Source organism: Anabrus simplex, chromosome 6 (assembly GCF_040414725.1).
Source record: "Anabrus simplex isolate iqAnaSimp1 chromosome 6, ASM4041472v1, whole genome shotgun sequence".
Classification (NCBI taxonomy): Eukaryota; Metazoa; Arthropoda; class Insecta; order Orthoptera; family Tettigoniidae; genus Anabrus; species Anabrus simplex.
The window spans coordinates 122,907,455-122,932,389 of NC_090270.1; the positions used below are offsets into that span (position 1 = coordinate 122,907,455).

Genomic DNA, 24,935 nt, shown 5'->3' on the forward strand with positions numbered 1-24,935 from the left:
GTGACATCGTGGTCAGGGTCAACAGCAAGGATAGAATAGTGCTAATGGGCGATTTCAATGCGAGAGTTGGGAATAGAACTGAAGGATACGAAAGGGTGATTGGTAAATGTCGGGAAGATATGGAAGCTAATGGGAATGGGAAGCGTTTGCTGGACTTCTGTGCTATTATGGGTTTAGCTGTTATGAATACATTCTTCAAGCATAAGGCTATTCACCGCTACACATGGGAGGCTAGGGGTACCAGATCCATAATAGACTATATCTTAACAGACTTTGAATTCAGGAAATGTTTTAGGAATGTACGAGTTTTTCGGGGATTTTTCGATGATACAGACCATTATCTGATCTGTAGTGAACTAAGTATCTCTAGGCCTAGGGTAGAGAAAGTGAAATCTGTCTGCAAACGAGTAAGGGTAGAAAATCTCCAGGACGAGGAAATTAGACAGAAGTACATGGATATGATTAGTGAGAAGTTTCGAACAGTAGACAGTAAGCAGGTTCAGGATATAGAAAGTGAATGGGTGGCATACAGGGATGCTGTAGTAGAAACAGCAAGGGAATGCCTAGGAACAACTGTGTGTAAAGATGGGAAAAGGCGAACATCTTGGTGGAATGATGAAGTGAGAGCAGCCTGTAAACGTAAAAAGAAGGCTTATCAGAAATGGCTCCAAACAAGGGCCGAGGCAGACAGGGATTTGTACGTAGATGAAAGAAACAGAGCGAAACAAATAGTGTTGAATCCAAAAAGAAGTCATGGGAAGATTTTGGTAATAACCTGGAAAGGCTAGGTCAAGCAGCAGGGAAGCCTTTCTGGACAGTAATAAAGAATCTTAGGAAGGGAGGGAAAAAGGAAATGAACAGTGTTTTGAGTAATTCAGGTGAACTCATAACAGATCCCAGGGAATTACTGGAGAGGTGGAGGGAATATTTTGAACATCTTCTCAATGTAAAAGGAAATCATCATGGTGGTGTTGCAAACAGTCAAGCTCATGGAGAGGAGGAAAATGATGTTGGTGAAATTATGCTTGAGGAAGTGGAAAGGATAGTAAATAAACTCCATTGTCATAAGGCAGCAGGAATAGATGAAATTAGACCTGAAATGGTGAAGTATAGTGGGAAGGCAGGGATGAAATGGCTTCATAGAGTAGTCAAATTAGCGTGGAGTGTTGGTAAGGTACCTTCAGATTGGACAAAAGCAGTAATTGCACCTATCTATAAGCAAGGGAACAGGAAGGATTGCGACAACTATCGAGGTATCTCATTGATTAGTATACCAGGCAAAGTATTCACAGGCATCTTGGAAGGGAGGGTGCGATCAGTCGTTGAGAGGAAGTTGGATGAAAACCAGTGTGGTTTCAGACCACAGAGAGGCTGTCAGGATCAGATTTTCAGTATGCGCCAGGTAATTGAAAAATGCTACGAGAGGAATAGGCAGTTGTGTTTATGTTTCGTAGATCTAGAGAAAGCATATGACAGGGTACCGAGGGAAAAGATGTTCGCTATACTGGGGGACTATGGAATTAAAGGTAGATTATTAAAATCAATCAAAGGCATTTATGTTGACAATTGGGCTTCAGTGAGAATTGATGGTAGAATGAGTTCTTGGTTCAGGATACTTACAGGAGTTAGACAAGGCTGTAATCTTTCACCTTTGCTGTTTGTAGTTTACATGGATCATATGCTGAAAGGTATAAAATGGCAGGGAGGGATTCAGTTAGGTGGAAATGTAGTAAGCAGCCTGGCCTATGCTGACGACTTGGTCTTAATGGCAGACTGTGCCGAAAGCCTGCAGTCTAACATCTTGGAACTTGAAAATAGGTGCAATGAGTATGGTATGAAAATTAGCCTCTCGAAGACAAAATTGATGTCAGTAGGTAAGAAATCCAACAGAATTGAATGTCAGATTGGTGATACACAGCTAGAACAGGTCGATAATTTCAAGTATTTAGGTTGTGTGTTTTCCCAGGATGGTAATATAGTAAGTGAGATTGAATCAAGGCGTAGTAAAGCTAATGCAGTGAGCTCGCAGTTGCGATCAGCAGTATTCTGTAAGAAGGAAGTCGGCTCCCAGACGAAACTATCTTTACATCGGTCTGTTTTCAGACCAACTTTGCTTTATGGGAGCGAAAGCTGGGTGGACTCAGGATATCTTATTCATAAGTTAGAAGTAACAGACATGAAAGTAGCAAGAATGATTGCTGGTACAAACAGGTGGGAACAATGGCAGGAGGGAACTCTGAATGAGTAGATAAAGGCTAATTTAGGAATGAACTCGATGGATGAAGCTGTACGCATAAACCGGCTTCGGTGGTGGGGTCATGTGAGGCGAATGGAGGAGGATAGGTTACCTAGGAGAATAATGGACTCTGTTATGGAGGTTAAGAGAAGTAGAGGGAGACCAAGACGACGATGGTTAGACTCTGTTTCTAACGATTTAAAGAAAAGAGGTATAGAACTAAATGAGGCCACGACACTAGTTGCAAATCGAGGATTGTGGCGACATTTAGTAAATTCTCAGAGGCTTGCAGACTGAACGCTGAAAGGCATAACAGTCTATAATGATAATGTATGTATGTATGTATAAAATTACACATTTAAGGGAGAATAATATAAAACCTAGGGATCGTAACAAAAGAGTAAGGAATTCTACTTCAGATCTAACAAATATCCCCACTACTGTAGACTTGTCAGATACTAAATTTACTGAAAGTGAAATGAGCCTACTCCATAAAGGTTCAAAATTCAATTGGACTAATCAACATCAAATAGAAGATGTGATCACTACAAAAGCAGAAGTAGAGTCAAATATAGGGAAATTACCTTTAGATTTGCAAAATGATACTAGATTTGAAATTAAAAAGAAACTCCTAATTTTAGCAGGAGAAACAAATAATAATTATAATCCCATTCTCACAAAGCAAATCAAAGAATTAAGGACAAAAATTAATGAAAATAACGTAATCTATATATATAAAATAAGAGTTTTATCTGTACATTGCTCAGAATCTGAAAAAAATGGTATTTCTGTATCGGTCACGTCCATAGTAACAAGAAAATGCACTTTTTACTTTTCCGTAATTTCTGTCTGTCTGTATGTATGTATGTATGTACACGCATCACGAGAAAACGGTTGAAGAGAATTTAATGAAAATCGGTATGTGAAGTCGGGGGATGAGCCTCTACAATCTAGGCTACAAATCATTTTACTCACGCTGAGTGAAATGGTAGTTTAGGGGAAGGCTAAAATTGAATTCTCAACTATTTATGTTATTAGTGGTCTAATGAAAATCGGTATGTGAAGTCGGGGGATGAGCCTCTACAATCTAGGCTATAAATCATTTTATTCACGCTGAGTGAAATGGTAGTTTAGGGGAAGGCCTAAAATTGAATTCTCAACTATTTATGTTATTAGTGGTCGTATTTTAAAGAAAATGGGTATGTAAAGTTGGGGAATAAGTTGCTACAATCTAGGCTACCAATAATTGTATTCACACTGAGAAAAATGGTAGTTTAGGGGAAGGTCTAAAATTTAATTTCAAATATTGTTGTTATTAGTAGTCCTATCTTGATGAAAATCGGTATGCAAAGTCAGAATATAAGTCGCTATAGTCTAGGTTGTAAATTATTTTATTCACGCTGAGTGAAATGGTAGTTTAGGGGAAGGCCTAAAATGTAATTCTCAAATATTTCTTATTAGAGGTGTAATCGATGAATGCTACATAACTAAGGTTATATAGTATTAAATTTCCTATTATTCATGTCTTATACATTGTTACCGTACTGGCCATGATCACAAAGATATTAATGAATTTGGATTTTTGTTACTAAGCCCATATCAGCGCCGAGTTACGAGAAAATGGGTAAACAGTATTTAATGAAAATAAGGAACTAGAGTCGGAGAATAAGAAACTACAGTTTAAGGCATAAAATATTTTACAAATCACAGAGTCGAAAGAAAGCTAAATGTGAAGGCCTACAATATAGAAAGCTCATAACATTGATCAACAATAACATTACATTGACCATTGTTTGTCGTGATGTGCTTTGTGTCTTCTGTTGGCCCTCATCTCCGGTAGATAGGATTACTGCTGCGTACAGAGTATTTTTTTATTTGATTTACGTCGCACCGACATAGATAGGTTTTATGGCGACGATGGGATAGGAAAGGGCTAGGAGTGCCTTAGGCCTTAATTAAGGTACAGGTGTGACTGGTGTGAAAGTGGGAAACCACACAATACCATCTTCAGCGTTGCCGACAATGGGGTTCGAATCTACTATCTCTCGGATACAAGCTCACAGCTGCGCACCGCTAACCACACGGTCAACTCGCCCAGTCGTACAGAGTGTAACAGTCTGCCTGAATATTGATGGGAAGTAGCTGGGGAGTTAGGTAACTTTCTTCTTTAGCATGCCATTCCCCTGGTTTATAAATTTTCTGATACTACTGGTACGTAACACAATGCATCATCATAGCATTCGGGCTTTTCAATCCCTACTCTGAGGCACTGATTGGAATGAACAGTGTGCATATTTAGCGGAATAATGGCAGATGAGTGTTCATGGCAATCTGCGGCCTGGTCATCCCAGCTCTGGAAGTTTGGACTATTAGATTGGCACCGCAATCTAACCGCAGCACTGTTCGTTAAAAGTGATAAAACGTACGGCTTTCCATTTGATCGAGTATTTTATATGATAGCATTGCTTTTAATCGCTACATTCATACTTACGTTTTTGTAATGACCTATGGAATTTCAGTTAGTCAGTCTTTCTGAGAATCCCGTAGCGAAGCACGGGTACATCAGCTAGTAGTAACTAAAGCAGACACAAGTGAAACCACCGTCCTATTAAATAAACAAGACTATGTTAATAAAGTAGAAGAATTTTTTTCACTTAGAGTCTACTTGGCAATACAGAAAGATCCAATACTCAGGAGTCAGCGGAACTTAAAGAAATTACTTAAAAATTCCACTTTTCCTTTTAATGAACTGGAATACCAAAAAATGATAAACATGAACCCAAAGTAACCAACGGCCAAGGCTCTGGCCTATAATCAACCGTATGAATAGTCCTACGTATAAAACATCTAAAGTCATACATCAAGTCCTGAAAAAAGTATATAAGTTTAATAATGAATCCATAATCAGTAATTCAATAGAATTTCGTGACAAACTTTATAAATTCTGCTTACAACCAAACTATAGGACGTGTTCGTTTAACATATTTAATATGTACCCAAGCATACCGATCAATGAAACTGTTGATATCATCAGACTTAATCTAGCCAAACAAAGCAAATTAAGCAAGTTCGAAATAGAAGATTTTATTAACTTATTAAAATTCGTTTCAAACAACACTTATTTCGCATTCAACAGAAAAATATACCATCAGATGTATTTAGGAATGGGAGACCCCGCATCAGGCATATTAACTAACATTTATATGAACCATTTGGAACATAACAAAATATTGACAAACATAAAAGGGCTATGTTTATGACTAAGATACGTGGACGACACCTTTGTCATAATAGACAGTAAACAAAATAACAGTGAGAAAATTATGGACTTCTTAAATAATCTCGACCGTAACACAAAATTCACTAAAGAGGAGGAAAACAATAACTCAATAAATTTTCTGGACATCAATATAATTTGATTTTCAAATCTATAGAAAACCGACGTATTTCCCTGTAACAATTAAAAATGAATCACTCCACCCTAAATCTCACAAACAAGCTACTTTTTTCAGTTTGGTTTACAGAGCCCTAAAAATTCATCTTACAAACAACAGTTTAAGGAAGGAACTCAATTTTATAAAGGACCTAGCTTCTATCAATGGTTATAAAACAGAAATGGTAATAAGATCATCAATAAGGTGAAACTGAAAATGGATACTAATCTCATCCCGGAAAAAACCAAAAAATTCAAGTTTTCAACATTTACTTTTACTAATCCAGCCGTATACCAAGTCACTAATCCTATAAGAAAACGGGAAACCAATATTGCCTTTAAAACCCAAAACACAAACCTTAATATGTTTGTCAATTTTAATAAGTGAAATTCGAACAATAACCAATATCAAGGATCGGGAATCTACAGAATCACTTGTGCTGAATGCGAATTTTCGTACGTTGGCCAAACTGGCCGAAGTTTCCTTACTAGATACCTAGAATATCTTAATGCAGCAAGGCATAATAAACATTCTGCAATGGGTGTTCACATGCAAGAAACTGGACACCGTTTCACAATTACAGAAAGAGATTTAGGAATAATCAGAAAAATAAAAAAGGGAAAGACTATAATCGATTCAGTTGAATATGTACGTACCGGTAACAGTAAAGTTTTCAAAACCATAGCTAAGATACATACATGAATATTGTGAATAATTAAGATTGTCCAAGAATTTAGTAAAATAGCATATGTTTGTAAAAACCCCATGACATTACAGCCCTTGAAGGGCCTTAGCTTACCAAGCGACCACTGCTCAGCTCGAAGGCTTGCAGATTACGAGATGTCGTGTGGTCAGCACGAAAAATCCTCTTGGCCGTTATTCTTGACTTTCTAGACCGGGGCCGCTATCTCACCGTCAGATAGCTCCCGAATTCTAATCACGTAGGCCAAGTGGACTTCGAACCAGCTCTCAGGTCCAGGTAAAAATCCTTGACCTGGCCGGGAATCGAACCCGTGGTCTCCGGGTAAGAGGCAGGCACACTACCCCTACACCAGGGGGCCGGCCATATGATTATAAAGTAGCATAAATTAATCAAAAGTTTAAGGTCAAGATCTTAATCAACCTAGAGGAAATATAGTGGCGGATGATGCTCAGAAAAAGAGCGAAACATGTAGGCCTACAATGTACAACAATTTAGCAAGGATGTAATCCTAACTAAGATAATTATGTATTGAATAGGTGGTTTGTAATAAACCATTGCATTTTTACGTCATAATTGATCTTCAATGCGGGTTCTAAGATGAGAATAGTTACTTGTAAGTGGTGTGTTCCAAGCTGTTAGTGGAGAGATGGTGTGGAGTGACATCAGTAGACGAATAAGTTTGAGTGGTGTCTTTAAAAGTGGGAAAGATGACAATATGAAGATAAAGCTGGAAATCAAGAGGACAAATTGGGGCAAATATTAGTTTTTAGGAAGGGGAGTTAGGTATTGGAATAACTTCCCAAGGGAGATGTTCAATAAATTTCCAATTTCTTTGCAATCATTTAAGAAAAGGCTAGGAAAACAACAGGTAGGGAATCTGCCACCTGGGCAAGTGCCCTAAATGCAAATCAGTATTGATTGATTGATTGATTGATTGATTGATTGATTGATTGATTGATCATTTCATCTTCACTACCATCGTCATTTTCAAATTTATCTTGTAAAATTTTAATGTAACAACAGTGAGTCACTACTTCCTATCCACCCTGTATATAACACCAATTTGTAGTTTCAAGTGTTAATAAAATGTTTATTAAAATACAAAAGCTTAGATAATAGAAATAAATGAAGGCTATACATTATACCTATATCTGTTGAATTTTTATAAAATTTGGAAAAAATAAATTTCACATACCTACATGTTCATATTTACCATGTTTTCATCGTATTGTGACTGCATAACTGTTAATTTCATTTTCTTTGCTCACAGCTAGATTTAGGGGGCTATGACCCAAACTTAAAAAGAAATACAGAGAACAAGACTGCTGACCCAAAGGGAAATGCATTGCGGAAAGCTGAAGGAGGTAACGCACATTTGCGTGCAGATATAAAGAAATCCAAGGATCAAAGTTTGTCTCTTGAAGTTCTCACATTTGATATGCAGCCATATCTATGTGCCATATCTAAATCACTCTCGGACATTTTATCAGAGGCAGTGTGGTTATGTAAGGAATGTGTGCATGTGTGCTCTACTGATGATTCATTCATGATGATGTGGGTTGAAGATCAAGCTAAGTGTAGTTCTTGCGAAGCAGGATCTGCCATTCTGAAAATCTTGAACGAACTGCAGAAAATGAAGATTCTTCCTGTGAAAGAGTTGATATTGTGGAGTAATGGATATAGGCCTACTGGAAAAAATGAAAACCGTTTTCATTGTGTCACTGAGATCAACGTCGATTCGGTAGCAAAACATGGCATAGATTCCTGGTGAATGGACAGGCATTCCTTCCATGTGACAGAGAATTCTGCCACAGAAGAAATGAAGAGGACACACTTTATTGAAATATATACTCCTAAAGATTGGATACATTTGGTGGAGACTGCTTGACTTGAGAAACCTTTCATTGTGCTTCCTATGAATAATGAAGATGATGTTCACCTGACATAATATTCTCTTCGAACATGTTCAGCAGGCCAGTAGCTTCTAAAGACTTGAAGATGAGGCAACTGACAGAGTTTAGTATTGAATATTACGACCCTTTTCTGGTTCAGTGTAGATACACTTACAGTGGAATAGTACACTACTTTCAACATTCGTAAGACTGGACGACATCGCATCCTCCCAGCGCTTGGTCGTAAATATAAAAGGCCAGTTACAGGTAAAATAAAAAATCTTAAAATACAAATGGAATTTGTGCCAGCGAACAAGAAACTGGAATGATGTATTTGCAGAACAGGAAAACACGAAGAATGAGGAGTGCACAATAACAGGCGAAGACCAAACAGAAGACAGTGATTCAATGGAAAATTGAGGCGTTAAGCGCTAGAGACCAGTAATAGTTTTTATTAGCAGTACAGTGTACTACAAAGACTTTATGAACCATATGGAAAGAGAAAATGCCCAAACTTTTACAAACTGTGATAATTTTCCTATCTGATACAGTTAGTGTCTGTATAATGCTATAGTGGCAGAATATTATTTATATTTCCACAAATAATAATAGAATGCCTTAAAATAAAACCAGTAGCATAGTTCAATACAATATATAAATGTCCTTCTAAGATAAAATATAAAGTCTGAAACAGATTGCGTCACAAAATACAGATTTTACAAACTTTCCTTTTGCTCACCTGTAAACTTACGAAAAGATCCGTTAGTACCCTTCGAATACTGAACCCTTCAATTTGATAGTGAATTTCTTATTTTACTTTCCATAGCTTTTCTTCTGATCCTCCGTATTCGTGAACTGTATGAACACGCGTAACAAATCAAAATATTCTTATATGTAATACAATAAAATGAACAGTGTTTCAAAGAATTTCTTCATCATTTATTTGTCTCAAAATATTCAGTATCCTGATACAATTGTATGTACAATATTCTTATGTTAGGAACTTTTCTTATAGCATACCATGTTCAGAATTAAATTTATATAGCTGTATGAATGGACCTAGTCACAAAGAGTGATGCAGATAGATTGTCCCTTCATCTTTACCATAGTAAATCAGCAATCGAAAATAAACTGAGATACGATGTTTATTTTATATTGTTCGAATCTACACTGGCGGAAACTGATTTGTTCTAGATAAACAGAAGCATGTTTGCACATCTGAAAGATGACGTCTATTGAAATTTGTACGGTAGTCTACGAAGAGTGGTGCCAGTAGCGCCAATATGACCTTGCAAAGCAAGTTTGCTTTAAATACGCACTGTACACTTTGTGAACGATACAATATGAATATCCAGAGGAGACATACAGGAGCTGAGGATGACTACTGTGGTGACCTCACTTTGGTGGTCACGTTTCCGGTGTATCCCATGGACCTCATGGCATGTCCGGGGAGTACCGTGTTTCCTTTCGTTTGATTATTATTGTTATTATTATTATTATTATTATTATTATTATTATTATTATTATTATTATTTTGTTTTGTTCATTTTCTGTTTATTTGTCTTTTTATTTGCGTGTACTATTTCCCTTTTCCTTTTGTATAGTATGTGGAGTTAAGAAAGATTATTGTATTAAGAGTTAAGCAGGGGCCATCCTTTATTATATTCTGTTGAGTTTTAGGCACTAGGTAGCTTGCTTACGCTAGTATGGATTTATGGGAACATGTATTTGGGCGTGAGCCTGTTATGTTCAGCAAACAAACAAACAAACAAACAAACAAACAAACAAACTTCGTGATCGGTAGCCATCGTCCGGTGTTGACACTGAGGTAGATGTGATTCAAACATGCCTTCAGAGATACGAAGGAGACAGTATCAGCATCTTACTGAACTTGAACGAGGTCGTGCAATAGGGCTACAAGAAGGTGGAAGTTCTTTCCCCGATATTGCAATATAAATAATAATAATAATTAATAATAATAATAATGGCGTGTGGCCTCCGGAGGGGCCTAGTGCAGGTCTCTTGATTTGACTCCCATAGGCGACCTGCGCATCATGATGAGGATGAATGATGATGAAGACGGCACGTACACCCAGTCCCCGTGTCATGGAATTAAACAATTATGGTTAAAATTCCCAACCCTGCCGGGAACCGAACCCGAGACCCCTGTGACCAAAGGCCAGCACGCTAACCATTTAGCCATGGAGCCGGACGATATTGCAGTGATGTATCTGGAGTGCATCGCTGTTGACAACAATGATCACGGGAAGGCACTGTCTCATGAAAACCGGTGTCATGTCACTCACGGGCCACTACGGAGAGGGAAGACCGCCAAATTCGCTGTGGTGGACCTTACTGAATCTGCAGCAGTCATTAGAACTTCAATTTGCACCAGAGCGACACAGCGAACTGCAACAACTGTACTTGAGGGACAGCTCCGAGCCAGACGTCCTGTAGCATTCATGTCATTCATTCCGAATCACTGCCAACAGCGACCTCAGTGATGTCAACCTAGAGCTTATTGGAGGGTGGGATGGAGATCTGTTGGGTTCTCAGATAACAGCCGTTTCTGTCTTGGTAACAGTGATGGCCGAAGGTTAGAATTAAGGAGGCAAATGAGCGCTAGGAACCAAGCTGCCTGTGACGTTAATATCAGAGCGAGTGATTTCCTTTGACAGCAGGAACACTCTCGTCATTATTTGTACGTCAGACTAGTGATTGAACCGGTTGTACAGCCATTCATTCGCAGTATTCAAGGGGATGTATTCCAACAAAATAACGCTTGTCCTCATACCGCTGCCGTGACCCAGCGTGTTCTACAGAGTATCACCCAGTTGCTTTGGCCTGCGAGATCACCAGACCTCTCGCTCATTGAGCACATATGGGATATTATGAGACAACAAAGCCGGCGTCATCCAGCACCAGCTGATTTGACTGACCAAGTGCAACAGGCGTGGAATTCCATCGCACAAAATGGCATACAACCAGGGTGCGAAATTAGTAAGAAAAGGTGAGGGGGGAGAAGGAACATAGGGCTTAAATGCTAGTGTTTATTTCAGGCAGCATCCTGCGGGGTAGGGGGTACAAAATTCCCCTACAAGTAATTACCCCGTGCCTCAGAATAATGTAAATTTTAGATCTTATTGTTTGAATTCTGTTGTTATAACAAGAATGGTAAACATTAGAAAGTTATTCCAATCCGCTGAGAAGTTTATGAGAGACTGTCCCTTTCTTACGAAAAGGCCATACGTGGTGCGATTTATCCTGATTTATTGCTTTTTATTGGAACCTTCCTCTACTAGGGCTATGTGCTGACTGAGAAAAAATGGTTAGTTTGTACACACCGTAAGAGAACATTGTCCTATTGGAAACACACCCTCTGCAAGAAGTACAGGAGTGGTGTAAGCTCGAGCTACTTAGAGCAATGGCAAGGGAGGAGAGCTTCAAGTAATTTACATTGCCCCGATTTCAAATTGACTTGCCAGAGTAATAGGCTGCAGGAGCGGAGTTGCCATTGCTGCGTTGTTTATTGCTCAAGATCTCGCAGACATTTGAATTATTGCTGATGTTTTAACATATGCACAGTAAAAATTACTCATTTCAGTAATAAATTATACGTGTTCTACATTTTCCTCATTATTTTATAATGAAAGAATCCCCCCAGGCATTTTTAGTGTGGGGGGAACCTTTGAGGTAAAATCGTCAGTGGGGGTATTTCCCTCCATCACCCCCCCCCCCCCCGCGATTTCGCACCCTGCATACAACACTGTACGACGCAATTCATGCATGCTTGCATTCAAAATCGCAGCAATAACAATGGTTATTAATGTACCGTGTCACATGTCTTGTTGTGCATACTTGAACCTGTGACCTGGAAGCTTTATTCAAATAAATATGTTACCTAGACAATTGCTTAGCCTAAATTGCATTCCTGTAAACAAATGTATTCTTGGTGTTGGGATTTAATTTTCCGCCAGTGTATAATCAAACTGGATGAAGAAAAATTAAGTATAAACAATTTTTAGGGACAGACCAAATATCTTTAGCATATAGTGAGAAATTCCGAAGTGGAAAAGCATGTGTCTGTTATGTGCAATATTCAATTAATCAAACTCCAAATACTTTACAAAGATGAAACAATTGACTTCGTAGAATTATGATTGTTATTTTAAGAATCAAACAACTAGGTTGTCGGCTCTACCACGTCTAAGAGCTTACAAGAAAAATGGCTATCATCAATATAACACGAACATTTAATAATAGTAATAATAATAATAATAATAATAATAATAATAATAATAATGTGGCTTCAGCTACTGCCTGTAGGTATTTTGATTTCACTTCATCTAGGCTGCATGCATGTAAATTTCAACGTTCTTTTTTGCTCTACTAGATGGTAGAAGAACAGATCTCACTCTGTTGGGTGACTTAGACTGAGGTTTTAATAATTTTGTCGGCAAACACCATATGTGTCTCCAGATATATTTTACATGCCGCTATCGTATGACATGGATTGTCAAATGGGTTTTCTCGCCCTCCAAAAAATCCCCTACCTCATCCGGATTTGAACTCGCGATCTTAGAGGCAAGCACTCTACCGCTGATCGAAAGAGGGATAATTACTGCTTTACCTTTCCTAGCAGCACTCTCCAACAAAGCAGCCTCATGCAATCATGGCTCAAAACTTGTATTATATTTTATAGTCTAAATTGCAACAGCATTATTTTTAATGTACACGGACTGTCTTACCAGCATGAAGGTTTTAGTGAAATCTGATCGCAGAATTCAATTTTCTATGCACATCACCACTTTAACTAACTTACACCAAGAAATATAACTCTGAACATGATTTAAATTGACATTCATTAGCCTCATATATTTAAACATTAACATGTCCAAATAAAACATAATTCATGACTACTTAACACATAATCTTTCAGGTGTTGGTTTGATAGTATTTTGTCTGTATTATACTAAGTAAGATAGTTTTCATAATTCGCTGTTTATTCCTCACGAGTTCTTTCGACTCTTGGATTAAGAGATTAAGTTCCTGAAGATTTTTCGTGTGAAGTGAAGTCCCTTATCCTTTTTTTAATACTTGTATATTATTTTGGTCAAGCCTGTTAGTGTTTACATTTCTGAGATTTTGTTATAAAATTGTTGATTAGAAACATATATTTACATAAATCTTTCTGTCTTCATAACTAATAGCGTTGTGAACATATTATATATACACACAGTCTACATTACATAAATTAAATGTAGTAATAGATCACAGAAGATCCTCACATGAGAGAAAATAGAATGCATACCGCCCATTAAAAAGGACATTAAGTACGTATTTTTATTCTACTAAGAAATACCTCTTTGGTTTTCGAAACACCAGATATCAAAACAATCATACACTGTAAGATATAAATATACTCAATTTCAACTTGTAAAATTTAGCAAATCTGTATCAGACTACAAAACCATACAGACTTCCATATTTATAACACCTCAGTGTTGAAGTACGGTAATTAACATTTGTACTGTGGCAATAAGTTTTCAAGAGCTACATTGAGTGGGCATGAAATGGCAAGCAGTAAAAAGAGGATTAGAAACATACAGAAATATGGATCTATTTTTAGTGGAGCTGTACAGTGGTAATGAGTCATAAAGATAGAAGTCCAGCATTTTAAAATATCTCGCGTGTAATGTAATTTATATTTTATTTAAAAATCAATGTTCTCGCGTCTATATTAATCGTTGAACTGCCTGAGAAAAAAAAGTCTCACATCCCTTGTCATCCATACTCATAATACGATAAGTTATATGTGACAAAGACATGAAGAACATATCAAAATTTTATTTTACGTGGCTAACTCATAGTCTAAATACAAAGTTAGCAACAGTAATTTCTATTCTTCTACTTGGTCAAACAGTAAACATTGTACGGAAAGAATCGAGGCCTCGGAAAAGAATGAAATGTTGTATGGCTTTTAGTCCCGGAAACGCACTTTAAAAGTAAGAGTAACATGAGTGCAACTTCATTGCAATTAATCATCTTATCACTAGAATGTAGTCCTATATGTGGCAGGTAGATAAAAGCTCTGTAAGCCACGAAGTGCTCAATAAACCTCTGTAAATGATGATGTAACAATACAAGTTTGAAAAACGTCGGCACAAATATGCCCGTGTACTGCATACACGAAATGAGATTCTTCTTGTAAAACTCTACCTATGTAACAAAATTCTAATTATTTCACTTCTCACTCGAGTTCACCAGCTAAACAAAAAACTGTATACAAATAATTTCTTAGTAGTTTTCATTGTACCCTGATTTAACTATGAGACGTTTCAATTCAAATCATCGAATTGATTTTGTATTGTTCCAATGATCCAAAGCTCTAAGATCGAGCCATCACCGTAAATGTTTGGCAACACGGCGTAACACCTACATATGGAAGATTAACCACTTGTGTTGAAAATTGTGTCGTGCTGTAGCCTCATATATGCACTTTATTGACTATACTCTTCGAATGTAATGTGGAACTTAAATACCTTCAACGATATATGGACAGGATTTTGAACAAGTTATTGTATTAAATGATTGAGACAAAAGTTCATCTAAACATTTTAATTCGTCTATAGCACCATGTTGATTTAATTGAGAATGTGCAATTCCATTCCCTATCACCGGATGTATTTCACTAAGATTTCAAGATTTGTTGATATGGATGGATATGTAAGTAAGAAAATATTTGATTTTGCTTTATCTTTTTTTGTTGTTATTTTGCTTTACGTCGCACCGACACAGATAGGTCTTATGGCGACAATGGGATAGGAAAGGCCTAGGAATGGGAAGGAAGCGACCAGACCCAGCATTTTCCTGGAATGAAAATTGGAAACTACGGAAAACCACCTTCAGGGCTACCGACAGTGGGGTTCGAACCCACTATCTCCCGGATGCGAGCTCACAGCTGCGCGTCCCTAACCGCACGGCCAACTCGCCCGGTGATTTTGCTTTATCAAACCGACATAAATGACCCCATCGTGTCATTATTATGTTATTATCTTCATAGGGTTTTGCGTCACATACATGCTGCATAATTAGCTGACTATGATGCAGTACAAGAAAACAAAAAGCCCGGAAATTGTCTGTACATTTAGTCATATTACAATAAAAGGCGGCCTGAGAAGAGTCGTAAATTAAAGAATGACATTGACATAGAATGTCAAAACCAACGCCATATCTATGCAGACCATCAAGGCCCTTGGAGGAATAGAAAGTAAAGGCTTCCGTTATTCGTAACCTCGGGACTTAGGTTAGTTCTTTGTCCAGGCGTCTTTTTCTCCTGGATTTTTTCCAATTTGTTTTACGTCGCACCGACACAGATAGGTCTTATGGCGACGATAGGAGAGGGAAGGGCTAGGAGTGGGAAGGAAGCTGCGTGGCTTTAATTAAGGTACAGCCCCAGCATTTGCCTGGTGTGAAAATGGGAAACCACGGAAAACCATCTTCAGGGCTGCCGACAGTGGGGTTCGTACCCACTATCTCCAGGATGCAAGCTCACAGCTGCAGGGCCAATTCGCCCGGTGTCTCCTGGAATTAACCGGGTACTCATTTCTGGTTTAGGTTGAGTGAACCCAGGACCATGTACTCTTCAGAAGTGGAAGTCTGTTTTATGAATTTTCCGACTTCCTGACGGGGTATCAAACCCATATCCTCCCCACTGTCGGCAGCCCTGAAGATGGTTTTCCGTGGTTTCCCATTTTCACACACGAGGCAAATGCTGGGGCTGTACCTTAATTAAGGCCACGGCCGCTTCCTTCCTATTCCTAGGCCTCTCCTGTCCCATAGTCGCCATAAGACCTATCTGTGTCGGTGCGACGTAAAGCAATTAGCAAAAAAATCTCCATATCCTACCAAGTGAACCGAACGCACTTTAATCGCCTCGGCTAGGCAGCCCTCAGAATGTTAATACGTGTTTTCCTTCTATGCTCTTTAAACCCAGTTACATATATTAGATAAAGTAGTTACAAGTCACATATTCAAGTACACAGAGACACGTGAGTTCTCTTTTATCTGAACTCAATGTTCGTGACATGGAAGAGCATCCGTTTGGATCATGAATATTGTAGCTAATATTGGCACCGTGCGCTAATATTTATTTATTTATTTATTTATTTATTTATTTATTTATTTATTTATTTATCTACTGGTATTTATTTATTTATTTATTTATTTATTTATTTATTTATTTATTTATTTTGTGGCGAAGATAGACCTCACAGCCCTCTTTTACACTAATCCACATAATAATAATGAATATAAACGTCAGAAAACATGATAATTAAATAATCGAAAATCCTTATCATTTTCCATTCATACTGACATTCACACAAGCTGGTTAAATATTTACTAGGTAATCTTGGCAAAGCCGCTTAAAAAAGGCTAAAGAGGTGCATTTCCTAACACTAACTGGAAGGGAATTCCATAGCCTTACACCAGAAACTTGAAAGAAGCAGTTATAGGATGATGAACGATGTACAGGTATTGAGAGTGTAGAAGTCGATCGTGTGTTAAGTTCATGAGAGGAGGAAAGTAAATTAAACTTTATTAAGCTTTTTGTTTTCTCTCACCCATCTATCCATGAAACCTGTCTAGCTGGCGCTGAACTTTACTGTGATACCAGTAAGAGTTTGCTGTGTTCATCATTTGGTATTTCTGTAACCTTCTTCCTGACCTTTTCCTCATGACTTTGGGGTCGGTACTAATGTGAACTAAGCTCAGTTTTATGGCAGGATGTCTTTCCTGACATCAGCCCTACGCACACAAAGACTTTAAGTACGCACAGGACTGTATTCACTATTGCGTGTTTCCGTGGTGGCGGGTAGAGTGATGTTTTCTATGGAAATGAATATGTGCATTAAGACGAGCACGAACACCTAGCCCCATAATTATCTCTGCCCGGCTGGAATCGAACCCAAGAACCTGTGAACCGAAGGTCAATTCGGCGACCATTCAGCCAAGGAACCGAACACTTTCGTCCTAATCACCTCATGCAATTTAAGTCACTATGTCGGACTGCGCTACGGGAGATCCGAATGTTTTCACGTGACAATTGACGCTGGTTGTCTGCACATACGATGTCTCTCTCTCTCTCTCTTTAAATAACCAAGAGGTTATTCAGAGTTGTCATGGTCACATTTTCACTGACTGGTTTTGCACTTGCTCTTTTTCCATATCGGGTGGATTCGCGATGCCCGCGAACTCCATTTCAATTTGCTGCAGAGTTTTGCCATGGGTCTCAGGCAGCCAGAGCCATACGAATACTGCTGCAATGACGGAAGTTATACCGAAGAAGTAGAAGAGACCTTCAGATGAACTGTGCTCGCTGAGAGCTCGGCAACCTTCTACCAAGTTAGGATAAATTTTCAGCATTACGAAGCTGTAGATGTAGGCCACACAGGTCGTGGATCCAGCAGCAATTCCTCGTATTCGTGAAGGAAACACTTCACCCAACATGGCCCATGGTAGCGTATGGAACCCGATCGATCCAGCGATCTGCAACATTAAATATCATCATGGACTATTACTGTATGTTATTGCGTATAAATTATCTATGCTAATACGGTGGTTGAAACTTAAATAGTGGCAACAGTGCTGTGGAGACGCTATGCAACGGAATCTATAGTTCAGTTATTATGAGTTTCGACTTGACGTTTGAGCGCTGCCTTTTGGCGGAGGGTAAATGAATTAATCAACAGCCAATCATAGGCAGCCGATCGCTCCGATAGAGCGCGTTAGACTCCAGTTCCGATTAGCAGTGTTGACGATCTGTTGTTTACTGTAACCACGTGCTATCAGCTGTGTGTTGTATTGTGTTCAGTTCTTTTCGCGGTCTTTGTTTGTCTTTGTGCTAGGTTGTTGTTCGTTTATATTACGTAGTGTAGAGTTTATAAATGTATTGTTTAGTATTTTTAATAGTATAGCGCGTTATATTGTAGTGAATAGTGTGTAAGAGATGATCTATTTTATATAGTAGCTTAGTTTAATATTTCGTTCGGTGGTTACATAGTAGGCTAATTTTAGGCCCGTGTGTGAATTTGATATTGTCATGTCGTCGCCTACGTCTAAGGATGAAGCTCCCAAGAGAAGAAAGCCCTTCGGACGCGGTACTCCACTAAGGAGCCAGGCCCGGGAAATTGCTTGTTATGTTAGGGAGTCATTCTTGACAAAGCACCAACAATGGTAGCTAGAAAGAATGAGTTGAACTGGTTGAAGGAGCACAATATTTCGGTTCGCGATTACATGGGGACGGGGGATCTTTCGTATCTCTTGAAACAAAACAAGCCCCAGTGCCCAGTTTGTGTTGTGGATAGCCAGAAGGAACGGGCATAAAGTAGTTCACCTTCCACTATACCATTGCCATTTTAACGCCATAGAACTGATTTGGGCCCAAGTGAAGGATTATGTAGCTGAGAATAACCGACTCTTCACAGTTTCGGAAGTTGAAAGACTTATTTTCGAAGCCGTAGTCCGTATAAGTGCGGAGGACTGGAACAACGTTTTGAGACACACGAAATCCGAGATGATTAAGGCTTGGGAGAAAGAAAGTCTCACAGACGATTATGTTGAAGACTTTATTATCTTGTTAGGGTCAAGCGAGAGTGAAACCTCAACAGACGATGACAATGCTGATAGTGACTTAGAAATGAGTGGTATATTCGCTTTGTAGGATTATCTCCTTCGTTATGGGAAACTGAATCTAACAGCAACGCGAGATCTTCTACAGGGTGAGTATAAATTTAATTTAGTTTTCTCACGTTTTATCTGTTCGAGCATTGACATATTTTTATCTTGTAGCCTTATCCTAAATGTGTTGTGTATTATTGATCTTATGTGAATCATGTATGTTGCTACAAAGAATTTACACTTCATTCAATCAATCAATCAATCAATCAATCAATCAATCAATCAATCAATCAATCAATCAATCAATCAATCAATCAATCAATCAATCAATCAATCAATCAATCAATCAATACCGATCTGCATTTAGGGCAGTCGCCCAGGTGGCAGATTCCCTATCTGTTACTTTCCTAGCCTTTTCCTAAATGATTTCAAAGAAATTGGAAATTTATTGAACATCTTCCTTGGTAAGTTATTCCAATCCCTAACTCCCCTTCCTATAAATGAATATTTGCCCCAGTTTGTCCTCTTGAATTCCAACTTTATCTTCATATTGTGATCTTTCCTACTTTTATAAACGCCATTCAAACTTATTCGTCTACTAATGTCAATCCACGCCATCTCTCCGCTGACAGCTCGGAACATACCACTTAGTCGAGCAGCTCTTCTTCTTTCTCTCAATTATTCCCAACCCAAACATTGCAACATTTTTGTAACGCTACTCTTTTGTCGGAAATCACCCAGAACAAATCGAGCTGCTTTTCTTTGGATTTTTTCCAGTTCTTGAATCAGGTAATCCTGGTGAGGGTCCCATACACTGGAACCATACTCTAGTTGGGGTCTTACCAGAGACTTATATTCCCTCTCCTTTACATCCTTACTACAACCCCTAAACACCCTCATAACCATGTGCAGAGATCTGTACCCTTTATTTACAATCCCATTTATGTGATTACCCCAATGAAGATCTTTCCTTATATTAACACCTAGATACTTACAATGATCCCCAAAAGGAACTTTCACCCCATCAACGCAGTAATTAAAACGGAGAGGACTTTTCCTATTTGTGAAACTCACAACCTGACTTTTTACCCCGTTTATCAACATACCATTGCCTGCTGTCCATCTCACAACATTTTCGAGGTCACGTTGCAGTTGCTCACAATCTTGTAACTTATTTATCACTCTATAGAGAATAACATCATCCGCAAAAAGCCTTACCTCCGATTCCACTCCTTTACTCATATCATTTATATATATAAGAAAACATAAAGGTCCGATAATACTGCCTTGAGGAATTCCCCTCTTAATTATTACAGGGTCAGATAAAGCTTCACCTACTCTAATTCTCTGAGATCTATTTTCTAGAAATATAGCAACCCATTCAGTCACTCTTTTGTCTAGTCCAATTGCACTCATTTTTGTCAGTAGTCTCCCATGATCCACCCTATCAAATGCTTTAGACAGGTCAATCGCGATACAGTCCATTTGACCTCCAGAATCCAAGATATCTGCTATATCTTGCTGGAATCCTACAAGTTGAGCTTCTGTTCGTGTTGTGTATCGTAAATCAGCTGTGTGTATTCGTAGCAGTTTTGCACCAACGGCTGACTTCCGGCTAACTGTCAAGTCGAAACTCATAAAAACGGAACTATAATGTTGTCGCTGATAGCACACGTTGGTTACATACCTACCTTACCTCAGAGCAAATGGACTCGCCCTTCCCACATCACCTGTGTGCGCACAAGCGAGAGAAACACAGTCACTTGTGAGCTAGCGGTCTAACGTGACGTTGTTACTATGTTTTCCAAACAGGAACAACGGAGTTAGATCAAGATTGAATGTGCCAGAGGTCGTACACCACGACAGTGTCATCAAGGTCTTCAAGAGGCTTGTGGGGTATCTGCATTGCCCTACAGAACAGTGGCACGTTGGGTAAAAGCCTTCGACGATGTTCGGCAAACTGTGGGCGGACATTCAACGGGCAGGTCGTCCTACGAGCGTCAGTGAAGTAGAAGTGCATGCTCTTGCCGCGTTACTGGACAGTGATCGAAACCAACGATTCGTGAGCATTCGCTTCAGAACTGTTGCAGAGATTCGACAGGCAGTAGACCGCTCCATTCGCACCATCAACAGAACAGGCTCTGCTAAAGGTATACTATGAATTCCAACTGGTTATACACAACGCTGGTGACTACAGTGAAGGACAGTAAAGGTTGCTAATATGTAACTCTTTTGTATCTGTTGTAAATAAATAGTTGCCACTATTTAAGTTCCAACCTTCGTATAATAAAGAGGAAACATTTTGTAAATTTGTTTGTATGTATAGGCTAATATCGGAAACCACTCAACCAATTTCAGCAATTTTTATTTCTTCCAGATTATTAAGAGCTATATTCATATGCCATTCCTTATGCAGCCAGTCCCTGCTATAATTGTGTAAAAATGTTACTCATAGTGTCGGTTGATGCATGGATTTTAGAGGGTTTGGCAGACTGATATATAATAGCAACTTCCAGCTGATTGAGGAAAGCAACAAGAAACTACCCCAACCTCATTTCTCTAATACGCCTCTTCAGTGATGCCTAGGCAATCTATGACAGCTGATGGTGGAGCTGTTAAGGATCCAACCAGCCTTCGGGGTGAGGACCGACCATACATACATACATACATACATACATACATACATACATACATACATACATACATACATACATACATACATACATACATACATACATACATACATACATACATACATACATACATACATACACTGTATTATTACGCTAACTTGTCAGAGAAGCAGGTAGTTTAAAAAAGTAAATACGAAGAAGTTACGCGTCCAGGGCCATACGCTGCCCTGTTGGTCATATTTAAAACTGGCTAAAGCACCCGTTCCTCCTACGGATTTATGATCAAATGGTTAAATTAAGGTGGCCCACAAGTACTGTATGTGTGTGCTTACAACACGCCTTCTCATCGGGTACATGTCCGGCTCCTTCACTGAATGGTCAGCGTAGTCGCTTTCGGTTCAGAGCGTCCCGGATTCGATTCCAGGCCGAGTCGTTTTAACCTTAAATGGCTCGGGGACGGCGTGTTTTTACTATCTTCAACATTACTGTAACTCTCAACAAAACACTATCCTCCACTACAAAAACACGCATTGGAGGGTCTGCCTTGCAAGGGCTGCACCAAGCTCGGAATAGCCACAAGAAGTTATTATTATTATTATTATTATTATTATTATTATTATTATTATTATTATTATTATTATTATTATTATTGGGTACATAAATGTATTGCAAACGTTATGCTCATCGACAGTAGAGGAGCTGTGAGAGTTCTAAGCCACCTCGTCAGCATTTTTCTGCTGAGTCAGCACGCGAGGTCATTGACCCCTAGTAGTATAGCTCGGTGGGTCCTGACCCCGAAGTCATTGACCCGTAGTATGGTTAAGCCGATTCGCGGATTTTGCATAAGAGACCAAACATAACCTCACAGCGCTATCTTGGAGGGCCTAACCTCAATTTTACGGTTAGATGCCCTTCCAGACGTGGACTTTGCATAAGAGAGCGAGCCTAACCTCACAGCCGCTATCTTGGAGGGGCCTAACCTCAGTTTTACGGCCAGTTGCCCTTCCCGACGTGGATTTTGCATAAGAGAGCAAGCCTAACCTCACAGTCGCCATTTTGGAGGGGATAATTTCAAGTTTACGGTTAGATGCCCTTCCTGACGTGGACAGTCGCTATCTTGGAGGGGCCTAACCTCAGTTTTACGGACAGATGCCCTTCCCGGCGTTAGCAGCCGCTATCTTGGAGGGACCTATCATTACTTTAACGGCCAGATGCCCTTCCCGACACCATTTTGAGTAGTAGGACAATGGGGATTCCCGAGACGCCACCTAAAGTAGTAAGGCAATAGGGATTCGCATAAGAGAGCACACCTAACTGCATGGAGGAGCCTAACTACACATGGCCCTAGTTTTACGGCCAGATGCCCTTCCCGACGTGAATATATTGCACAAGATGGCGGCTATACACAGGCTATTATGAGATTAACTCCTGGAACCTGGGTCAGGGGTTACTGTGCAAGATGACGGCTATACATACGCATTTATGAGATGGCCTAGGGGAGACAGCGCAAGATGGCGGCTATACACAGGCTCTTATGGAGAAAGCTAGCCCAGGGGCTACTGCGCAAGATGACGGCTATACATACGCTGTTATAGAGAAAGATGGCTCAGAGGAGACATAGGACTTCAGGAGGCGGCCTAAGGGCGCTTGCGCAAGATGGCGGCTATTTACAAGCTCTTATAGAGAAAGCTAGCCCAGGGACTTCTGCTAAGATGGCGGCTATGCATACGCTCTTATGGAGAAAGCTGGCTTAGGGGAGACATAGGACTTAAGGAGACGGCCTAAGGGCGCTTGCGCAAGATGGCAGCTATACACAGGCTCTTATGGAAAAGCTAGCCTACAGGCTACTGCGCAAGATGGCGGCTATATATAGGCTCTTATGGAGAAAGCTGGTCTAGCGCAGACGTAGGATTTAAGGAGACTGCCTAGGGGCGATTGAGCAAGATGGCGGCTATACACACGCTCTTATGGAGAAAGCTATCCCAGAGGCTACTGCGCAAGATTGCGGTTATACATAGGCCCTTGTGGAGAAAGCTGGCTCAGGGGAGACATAGGATTTAAGGAGGCGGCCTAGGGGCGATTGCGCAAGATGGCGGCTGCGTACAACTTTCTAGTGCTAGGGTCCCCGAGGCAAGATGGATGCTATGCATTGGTTATATGAGACTAACTTTAAGTGAGGTTAGGGTCCGACAAGATAGTCGCTGTTAACGCCAGGATGGGCATCTAAACGTAAAATTGAGGTTAGCCCCCTCCAAGATGGCGACTGTGAGGTTAGGCTTGCTCTCTTATGCAAAATCCGCGAATCGGCTTAGCCATTCTATTTTACTAGGGGTCGATGACCTCGGGGTCAGAACCCGCCTAGGTTTAGTACTAGATGTCAATGACCTCGGGTGCTGACTCAGCAGAAAAAATGCTGACGAGGTGGCTTAGAACTCTCACAGCTCCTCTACTATCGACATTCGGGAGCACGTTGCGTAATGTTGGCTGTGACTGAAGCATTGGTTCTCTACATAATGATCCAAAATTAAATGTGAATTATAAACCCACTAAATATGAATCCTAAACCTACAAAATAATACAACAGATAGAAACACAGGGTATAAATACTGTATAATATGATGACTATGGTATGAAAATGGATGAATAAATAAACCGTAGCTCAAAGCAGTTCTCAAATATGGACAGGCACACCTAGCACTATCAGCAACGGAACTGTAGACTCCCAACGCTTTCCGCAGAATGGCGCGCTCATTCTTCAGCTGGCCTGTTAGCGAACGAAAGAGAAAACATAGCCTAATCTGCTGGAAGTACAAGTAACTTAATTGTCCCTGGCTACGGCCTTGGACGCGCTAATTTAATGTAGAGGCTGAGGAGAGAAATCAAAGGAGACAGAGAAGTTGATCAGTGGGGTAAGTCATGATTGGACTCTTCACTGCTGTCACACACTCTTCAGATCTGATTTCTCAGTAAGTCTGCGACGCAGTCGTGCGCACTTCGAGTTTAGTAATAATTAATGTTATTTATTTAACATCCCTTCAATTGCTATGGATGTTAAAAGACTGCAGAGTGTCATAATTTTGTTCTGCAAGAGTTATATAACATCCCACTAACCACTGATACACAGCTGTCGCATTTAAACTCTCTCAAAATGTCACTGACCTAGGGCGGGGTTGAACCCGCTACATCACACTTCTGACTTTGTAACTTCTGATTAGTGTTAAGAAAAGCTGGTTACTTTGTACTTCCCCTAAAAGCAATAATTACCACCATCAAAGCGAAAGAAAGAAAGAAATGTCATACAGATATATTGGGTATTAAAAAACCTTTAATCACACAGTACTATGAAGATTACAAATG

At 39.5% G+C, this 24,935-nt stretch overlaps 1 protein-coding gene across 1 annotated transcript in view; it reads right to left on the reverse strand.

Moving 5' to 3' along the window:
- Nucleotides 1-16,529: 16,529 nt before the first annotated feature.
- The window catches only part of LOC136875534 (facilitated trehalose transporter Tret1), a 58,753-nt gene continuing 50,347 nt past the window's right edge, over nucleotides 16,530-24,935 (reverse strand). The window contains exon 6 of the mRNA XM_067149081.2: nucleotides 16,530-17,814. Coding sequence (XP_067005182.2) covers nucleotides 17,452-17,814 — 363 coding nt within the window. The 3' untranslated portion in view covers nucleotides 16,530-17,451. The remainder of the gene's footprint in view (nucleotides 17,815-24,935) is intronic.